Raw genomic sequence first — 10,608 nt, forward strand, 5'->3', positions numbered from 1 at the left:
TCTTTATGACTATCTTTATTTACACTACTAAAAAAAGTTTAAACATGATCTTTTACACAGTATTAAGTTCATATAATGGTATTAATCTTTGTTTTAACAATTAAAAAAAAATTAATCTTGTAAAAAGAGTTAACTACAGGAGTAACACAGACAACACAAACTATATTAACACACATAATAAACCGTTTATATATGTGTGTGTATATATATATATATATATATATATATATATATATATATATATATATATATATATATATATTTATATATATATATATATATATATATATATATATCCATACACTAAATATATATATATATATATACACACATACACACATATATAGTTTTTCTGGATCATAATAATCTAGTTATGTACAATAACAATATGACTAGTTCTATTTAATCATGACTAGTTCTAAAAGACTCTGCAAATTTTATAACTTTTTTTTTTAAACTACCAATAACAATGAAAAGTCTTGGCCAACCCAAAGGCTTGCTATATTCCCTACATGAAAATAGCCATAAAATATTTTTTTATGATTATCCTGCTGCCAACCAACCGTAAATAAATTTTAATCACTTAATTTACTTTAAAACAATTATTACAAGCTAATTATATTTTTTCTAATTAGTTGTTTACCAACAAAACTGGCTAGAAATATGTTTGAACACTCTGAGGCAGGAGTTGGCATTATTAAGTGTTGGCACAGGGAAGGGATAGGGGTTACATATCAATCCTAATGGGAACAATTTCCACTTATTGACAAAATAAACACCCACTGGTACATTAAATAACCAAGATCAATCCATTTTGGCACCCATACCTGAATTAATTAAAAATTCACAACTTCACTGAATAATTTAATGTTTTCACCACCTGCTACAGAGTGAAGGGTCATTTTGAAGGGCTACTCCACCCATATCTCTCCAGGACCAACATACTCTTTAACTAGTCAAGGCCTCAATAAATAAAAGTTCTAGATCCTACCTTTGCTATGGTCTGACTCTAGATTTAGTTACTATCATTTGATAGGCCTTCTTGGCATACCTTTCCAGATCTATCTACATCAGGTGTCCACTATATCTTAGTATGGTCATATATAAGTTAATGATTCTAGATTTAGTTCTCATCCAAAATTTACTCAGAATTTAATATCTATTTGCATGTTTTTTTTTTAATGTTCTTCAGAACACCCTGTGCAATTTGAACTAGATTTTGATATTTATTAGGATTCAGGATTTGCTTGAAAAAGTTATATAATTTTCATTGAGACTTTTAAATATCTTGAAAATTTTAGAAGATTTAGTATTCTATATGTAAGTTTTATTCCTCATAAGTTAATTCGTAATGCCAAAATTTTACCTGACAGCACAATATTTTTTTTTTTAAATTCCATAATTGACAACCACTGAAACAATCATTATGATAATTTTTAATGATACTAGTAATTATTGTAAATGGTAATTTGTAAGAGTTTAATACCCTCCAGAGGCAACATTTGTTTTTGTTCCAAGTAGATCAAAGATGATGGGCAACCATTGTGAATGCGAACAGTTATTGATAAGCCTCATATTAAATTCTTTAAAAAATTTAAGATATCCATTTAAAGAAATAATTTAAGCATACAAGGGATGCTTGATGTACTCCTCTATGGGGAACAATATGGAACACAACCAAGAAGCTGCACCAAATTAGGATAGGTTGATGATGTAAAAAAAAAAAAAAAAAACTCAAGGAACCTGGTTTGTGTTCAAAGATGGAAATTTGATTGAATACATGGCAAAAGCTGCTTATGGAGTTCAGGATCCAGTAATGGGTTGTAAAGCCGATTAATGATGACGAGGAGGGGAAACATTTGCTGTACATATGATCAATCCTCTGAAGCTTTTAATATTTTGACAATAACTGGCCAGCCAGGAACCCCAATCTCAGTCCACTCGATTATTATAAAAATAACATATAATCACATTATATAAAAAGAATTAATCAACAAACAGGAGGAAACTATCAAAATATCACAACAAAGATGAGGTTTTCTGATCAACAATGTAACACCGTAGCAAGTTAACTCATCCCTTACATAGAACGTGAAGTTAGTCAGAAGATACAAGATACAGATTTATCAACGATACAATGGACAATATGTTTGCATTTCCCACCATTCTTAAAAGAGCTAAATGATTAACAGTAAAATCCTATAAAATAGAAATACTCAAATTATAAAAAAGAAATAGTAAGCATTACAAGGAAATGTTATAAAATAGAATAAAAACACTTCTCCTTTTGAAATAGTGAAAATAAATTACTTTGGTAACAAATTCTTAAATAAATAGCAATACCTTGATTAAATAAAATTTCAAAATAAAAATCAATTAACTAAATCACAGCAAAATTCGTGATATAAAAGGAATGTCAACTTTAAATAAAACCAATTTTTAAGTTAAATTTAAGAAGGCTAGTTATAAATTATTATTTACATTAAAAACCTAAATTTGGTTTAAATAAAATAATAACTATCGCTCCTAAACTTAATATTTTCTTGCCAGCAATATTTTACTATATATAAATAAGTATATATATTTATTAAAACCATTCCCCTTAATCACAAATATAAATAATAAAATTTTAATGTCTAATGATCTTAATTATGTTTTCTTTTTTCGGTGTTTTTTCTTTTTTTCACTGCATCCTTCTTCTCTTCTTAGTACGCATAATTCACAATACCAGTCACTCTCTATGTCTTCTTGTATACCAACACATGTCCTACAATATAAGCAATGAAATTTTTAAGTTTTTAGAGGCTCTATTAATAAAGATTTACTTAAAATTAATTCAACTAATCTAATCTAATAACAAAATAAAAAAATGTTTAGTGGAATAAATATAGATGACTGTAAGCTAATACTGTTTTGTTTACTTATATAAAACAGATTATGAATATTTAGAGGTAAACATAATTGTAAAAGAGGAGATGGAAATTGAAAATACAATATATAGCAAAGTGTGACCAGTACGCTTCACTAGTATATAGTCTTCTAGGCTCTGATAAAATCCTATAATATAAGGCTTCTTGATGTATTATATGAATCACTATACTGGAAAGCAAAGGGTTAAACCACACAAATTTTAAATTTAGGTTTTGTAAAAATAGTTTTTTTTTATGGGATGGTGTCAGATTTAAAAAAAAATTTTATAGACTGGCGAATACTTAATTTCAGTTACTGAAAATAAATAATTTTGATGAATATTTTCCTTCAACTTACCAGTGATACCAATAGTCACAAAGATCACATGCTATCATAGGACTGCCATCATCAGGACGACTACATGCTGGGCAAATCCACATCTGCTGATTCGCATCACCATCCTAAGAAAAAATAAAAATGTATTAATTAATACATGGATGTTGCTTTTTAAAAAGTATATCTCAGGAGCTATTGAACACAAATAGCTAATTTATGGCTCATATTTTAGCAAAGTTACTCTACTTTAAATGATGTTTTCCAAGCTTTCTATTGTTGTTGGTAGTTTTAAAGATATGGACACCAAATGAAAATTGAATTTTTTTTTAACATTTTGAAACAGCCACCATTTATTTTTACCCCTAACAACACTTGGCATACCCATCAATTTTGACTAGCAATTATATAGTTTTCAATCAAGTAATAAAAAAAAAAAAAAATGGAGTCAAATAACTGAATTTTTTCCACTGGGCTCTTTTACGAACAAGAATGACATCTGATTTTGATGAAAACTGAACACTTACTTTTGCTATATGCCCTATTAATAATTTTAATAGATAAATCAACTCCTCTCTGTAAGGTAGGATGAGGGTGGGGTCTCAACCAATTTTAATGAAACATGGCATACAGTTTTTATAGGTTTGCTCATCAGTTTGGAATATAGGGTTAAGAGAACTTTAAACAAACCAGTCAATTTGATAAAACTTGGAATGCATGCTGCCAATGAGCCAACTATTTAATAGTATTGAATAAGTTATTGATAATATATATTATTTATTCGTATTAATAAGTTTTTTGTTTTTTCTTAATACTAGTTCTAAAAGGAAGAATAACTTCTGTTGGGAAGGGAGGTAATCAACTCTTTAAAAAGAATCAGCCAATTTTAATAAACATTGGTACACAAATCTCATACAGAGAAATTTTGAAAGAAAAAAAGGCTTGAGGCTGAATTAAACTTCAACATGTGGGGGGTTCACAACACTGACTGGAGTGGTGTGTAGTAGCAACCAGGAGATATGGGAGGAGCAGTTTAGTATGTTTACTTGGAATTTTCTACACTGTTCTTTCCCAGGAAAAGACAATAAGCTTATTATCTCAGGGTAGGGTCTATAATCTCAAGTTGTGCTCAGTCAGCCATTACTGAATAACTAAAAAAAATACAAATGTGAATGAAACTATAGGTTCCAAGTCAGACAAATCTCACTAAATAATACTTACCCATTTTGTAATTGAGGACACTGGCTCAGGTTTAGGGACACTAAGAACTGTTGCACAGCTGAAAGTGGGTGGTTTTTCAGGAATTTCGGGTTTCGTTTGTATATGTGATTCTGAAATGCAATGGTAACATGGAAGACATTAAAAAGTTAAAAATAAAAAGTAATTCCTATTCGTATTTTATAATAGTATTTAAAAGAGTTTCTGGAATAATTTTATTTGTAATTTAATATAGTAATTTCAACACATAGTTCATGTTAGTGTGGCAACCTCAGATAAATTATATCAACACCTTGGTTTCAGCTTGTGAACAGCTGTATAATTATTAATGTTACATCATTGGAAGCACACACTCATCATACACATGCAAATGCACTAATTAAATCTGTTATATATACTTTAAAATAGAAATATGTATGTTATAGCTTTATATTCATTAATATACATCAATAAGATCTAGCTGATATTAAAGACCACTTGATGGTACATTGATAAAACAAAATTAATCAAAAATGCTAGAACTGTTTTGGATAATATAAGTAAAATTGATACATATATTAGTGCTTTCCGTAAATTAATTTCAGCTGCTACAACCCAGGCATATATGTACCTACGTTAAATATGTAACTTCAGTATGTGTTCACAGTGTATGTGAACATATAAATAAAAACATACATATATAGACCATTATGCTAGACAAGGTTATTAGGATTCGAGGATCTTAAAAAACGTATTTATGATGAAAACTCAGATTAAAATTTTTAAAAAAATAAATAAATATATATATACACACACATATGTATACATAAAATTTGTTTGCATAGGATGAAAACTATAAAAATTTATATTTTAAGGTCTGACAAATAAAAACTAAAAGGTATTTCAAATTGAAAATTTTGAAATATCAGAATTTTGATGACTTTTTTTTTATGGAAATAAAAATTAATTTTGAAACTCTTTTCAAATAAAAATTAATAGTGATTTTTAGTCCCTGCGTAATAGTAATTTTTTCTTTTTAATTTTTGAGTATAACATTTACAAAACTAATAATAGATTAAAATTTGCATATAAAAATCAAAAAAATTATTTAAGATTCCAGAAATAAAATATATACATAATCTTTAGTTAAATATAAAAACAGAATTAATAATAATTTCCATTATGGTGAGCAACCCATTACTCTTCTGCCATATGACAAAATAACTATATAAAGTATTCATAAGACTTCTGAACCGAACTCACATAAAAATCACTGAAAATCTTAAAGAACAAATGATTCACCAAACAAAATAAAAAATCTTTACTATAAACCTACATACTAGAACGTTGACATCACTACTAAATTACTTCTAAATTACCCAAATGTATGTCCTTTATTTCTTAAGAAATATAGTATGGATTGGACTGGGACAAGAAAATTTGTATTCTTTCTGTAATATAATTCCTGCTATTCTTCTATATTTGAAGAATAAAAAAAATCACCTTAGTCATCTATTCAAAATTGTCATTAGAGCAAGCAATTTAGAAGATTAGAATGAAGCATAAAAAATAGAATCAGTTCTTTAATTTTTGAGAGTCAAGGTATCTAACTTAGCAACCTCGTAACTGCAGTGGTGCCGGTTCGAATCCGGCCTGGGGGTTGACTTTTATTTTGTGGCAGTCCCATGGAATAGAAACGTGACCCTCCCACCAGTTAGAATTGGATGGTAACCAGCTGTAGACAACCTTCCCCTCTTATGTCAGAAATTACCAGACAAGGGGTGAAAAAAAATTAAGGTCTCATTTAGTAAGTTATAAATAATATTATTCCACAATAATAAAAATTATGATACAATTAAAAAATGGATTTGCAGTAATTTTAAATCATAAAACAAGTAAATTAGCCATGGGTAGAAGGTGAAGGTGAATATTGTCACAATAAAAATCAAATTCAAAATCTTTTATGGTAGTCCTCTCAGTAACCATTACTCTAAGAATAATAGAAGCCAACCAACTAAGTCAGGAAGAATAATAAACCACCCACAGTCAGTCACTCTGTTTGTTACCAGATAACTGTTGTAATAAGTTAATTGTTTATCAAACCTATTTTCTATGCAATTACAAGATTAATAATAAAATTAACAAAGTAATAAAATGATATTATTTGTAATGTATTTCATTCTTCATTACCAATACATTTTTCTAGTTTTAATAAAAGAAAGAGGTTACATAATATTTTCATGTTAGCTAACAATTAAGATAACCTAAATGTAACCAGTCTTGACAGTGAATAACTAGAAGTTGTTTATCTTTTTAAATTATTACTATATTTATTTAAAGTTTCAAATATAAAATTTTATAAATAATAAAAATAAGTAAATAAAAAAAAATGAATACATTTTAAAACTTAGGCATATAAAGCGATTCCAAAATATTTAATTCATTTCAGTGTGGCAACCTCAGATAAATTCTATCAACAATTAGGTTTCAGCTTGTGAACAGCTGTATAATAATTAATGTTACATCATTGGAAGCACACACTTACCATACACATGCAAAGGTAAAAATGAAATCCTGTAAAACATGCTTCAAAACAGATTCATGCCTGATCCTAGTATATGAAATAAATCTTTTTAGTTATTCAGATCCATTAAAAAAAATATCAATAATTAATTTTAAAACAATTATATATAATAATGAAACAATTGTAACTTATGTATTAACCTTGATTATTAACCCTTTGTAAATGTTCCAATTCATAAACAGAGTGACTGACGAATGCTTTAGAATGAGATTTAAGAAGAAAAATTAATACAAATTTTAAATAGCAAGATTCATTCAAATAAAACAATTTAAGATCATAAAGCTCCAATAATTTCAAAGCAGAGAGAATATAATTGATGAAATCAATGGCATTTCAAAAATGTAACTATATAAAATAAACATGTAAAATTTATATTAGTGTGGCAACCTCAGATAAATTATATCAACAATTAGGTTTCAGCTTGTGAACAGCTGTAAAATTATTAATGTTACATCATTGGAAGCACACACACATCATACACATGCAAATATAATAATTACATATGTTACACATGCTTTGAAACAGAAATATGGCTGCTCTAGTCTTTTAAAAATATATTTAAAAAGGTATACCTTTTTAGTGATAAAGATACATTAAAACTACGAACATTAGGGTTTAATATATAAAAAACGTAAACAGACAAACACATAAGACATTATGTCCTTAATAATTATTATAAATTATTTAAGTAATAAACAATGACTGGATAACTTTTTAGGATGACTCTCAGTTTTTTGCTAATAACTAGGAAACTAAGGATTTTTCAGAGATAATATTATATGAAAAATTAAAGTAGATAAAATTTCCTACAAAACATGTATTAATATACATGTAATCATGTTACTTTGGAGTAATTTACAGCACTGGAAGTGAGTCCTATAAAATATTCCAGGCATTCAAGATTCAAATGGAGTGTTAAGAGGAAAAAAGTATAGACATTTTTTCTCAATGTTTTTTGGGAATGCTGAAACCGATTTTCAGTTTATCCTCCTCACTGGCTAGCAGCTTCACAATGAAAAAAGAAAAACAAAATGTTGCAAATATTTTTAAGTTTTTCTTTATTGCTTAAAAACTAAGCTTTTACCAAAGATAAACATTCAATAGAAAATTAAAGCAGGTAAAATTTGCTACAAAATATGAATGTTATCTTTCATTTTCAACTAACATGTGACTTCATACATTCCAACTCACTAATAGGTATAATTTCCCAAGAGAGCTTTTCCCTCCTCTCTGCTCTAACCCCTCAAGCCCCATCTGAAGTCAATTTTCCAATCATTCAGGTTTGTTGCTTCATACCCTCATTATTACCACAGCAATGCTTCACTTATGCAGGTCATTGTTTTTATAGTATTTTTTTATGATAGGTTTAATTGCTTTTAGACTTTTTTTTTTAAATACTTAAAATGAAATCTGTGATATAACAATCAGGCTTTTATTTTTTATAGGCAACCCACAGTAGAGGTAATGTTTGCCTACCATCAAGCTTCAAAATGATATATATAAAATACTTAATTTCCTAGGTATGGGCTGAAGTTAAGGTGTGGAACACCTAATAAAGGGTACCTAGCAAACTGCTTCGCTCTCACTACATTAATACATTTCTATACATTTTTATAAAGTGGCATCAGCCTATTACATTTTTTGACATGAAACATTTATTACATTTCAATATTTTAAAATTCTACTGAGTTTTTGTTATTGTCGTTTTGTAATTAATTGTTAAAAAAGAAACATATTATTAAATAGAACCTCAAAATTTTGGATTAATTTTCTAAAAGTTATTGACCATTATTTATTCATAAAGAACAAAATTTATCTATGCGAAACGGACTAGAAAGTAGAATATGCACTCGTCAAAACGATAAAAATACTCTCATACTTCATTTTATTAAGCATTTACCTCAATAAAAATTGGCCCATCATACACCTAATGATGAAATCATTTCTAAAATACTGGTTTTATGAGTCTCCAAAAAAAATATTAAATTAATAGTCTTCTTATAGAAATGTTTCATACAAAAAAGTACATGAAACATTTGTATAAGAAGACTATTAAATACAAATGTTTTAAGTACTTTTTACAACAAATTTATTTTAAAAAGTGAAATATGAAAAACCAAATTTATTTATTCAGGGACTTAACATTCCCTTAAAATAACTTAAAAGGTATTCCATTAGTGGACTAATAGTTTGCTTACTTACTCCCAGCTTTCGAACTTTTAGTCTTCGTAGGGTTGGAATTAGATGGAGGTTTTGGAATCTCAGGTACTACATAAGCTTCTGCAACAGTTTCATTTTCTTCCTTTTTTATGATAGGTTTAATTACACTGTACAAAAACACACAAAAAACAAATTATATATATATATATAAAAACATATATGTAAATACTTCACACAGAAATATCAAAATAATCTCAGATAAATAATATATTAAAGAAAAATATGGAAATAGGTTATTATACAAATATTAATAATTTTACCTTTTCCTTCCAATGTAAGCAATTAAAAAAATAAAAGATTATAAAATTCGAAACACAGTAGTATAAAAAATTTACAAAGACTAGTTTCTAAGAAATAATAAAACAAAATATTTTATATTACTGCAAATTAAATTTAAGAGATAATTTTTATTTAAATTTCAATACAATAGCAATTCCAAAAAATGCCTGCAACATAATTGTAATCATTGTATAGAGAAACCACATTAGTCCAAAAATAATTCAAATTTTATTTTTTCTGAATTATCTACTGTAAATAAGGGTTCAATCTATATTTCGAATTCGAGTATACAGGTTATTTCCCCTGTCTAAGCTCTACAATTTTTTAAATTTTTATTTAACTTTCATTGGTTCATAATAGTGTTATTGATTTTCGGACCTTCTCCAGTAATTAGGTTAGCTGGAATATCCAACAGAATGGGGTAATTTTTTATTTTTTACAGATTCTGATAGTCGATCAATTTTAGTTAAATGAATATCACAAAAAACAAATGGAATGCCAATACCTTTTGATTAAAAATTAGTAAAGCAAAGATGTACAGAAATTAATATATTTTAACTGAGCAACCTATATGCCAGAATTAAAACCATCCTAAATCACTGTCATAAGAAAATTAAGATAATTTATTCTAGAATATCTAGATCAAATATGCTATGAAACATTACACAATTGTTAATACATAAATAAATGGCCTAGTGAAGGAGGTTTGATGCTGATAAAACCAACAGTTCTTACCAACTTCCCTATACTAAAGTTCAAGTTTCTAATTATTAAAGACCAAAGATACATTTCTCTATGTATTGAAATCCAAATTTCCTGTTATATCTATATCACAGAACTCATTACTGTGTACTATGTACTAGTACTAAATATATTTTGTTTTATATGTATATCACTGCTTTGCTTGGATTGTTGCACATCTGACAAAAAAAAAAAAATTGGTTTTATTTTGAAATGGAAGTTTTCTAAAGATATTACCATAGACAGGGGTTTCTTTCTCTACTTGTTCCCTCTATGAACTTTCCCAACGCTAGTAGGATTGTCAGAAAGTAACAAGTCAACAGTACAATCTATAGAAAATGTCA

The 10,608-nt window shown here is 27.5% G+C and overlaps 1 protein-coding gene across 1 annotated transcript in view; it reads right to left on the reverse strand.

Annotated features, from left to right (window-relative positions):
• Positions 1-332: 332 nt before the first annotated feature.
• Positions 333-10,608, reverse strand: part of Taf3 (TBP-associated factor 3) — a 36,395-nt gene continuing 26,119 nt past the window's right edge. Inside the window, exons 7-10 of the mRNA XM_067053333.1 lie at positions 9,227-9,351; positions 4,465-4,574; positions 3,268-3,371; positions 333-2,767 (exon numbers count right to left, since the gene is read on the reverse strand). Coding sequence (XP_066909434.1) covers positions 2,650-2,767; positions 3,268-3,371; positions 4,465-4,574; positions 9,227-9,351 — 457 coding nt within the window. The 3' untranslated portion in view covers positions 333-2,649. The remainder of the gene's footprint in view (positions 2,768-3,267; positions 3,372-4,464; positions 4,575-9,226; positions 9,352-10,608) is intronic.

Source organism: Halyomorpha halys, unplaced genomic scaffold (genome assembly GCF_000696795.3).
Source record: "Halyomorpha halys isolate HHAL.00 unplaced genomic scaffold, Hhal_1.1 Scaffold213.1, whole genome shotgun sequence".
NCBI lineage: Eukaryota > Metazoa > Arthropoda > Insecta > Hemiptera > Pentatomidae > Halyomorpha > Halyomorpha halys.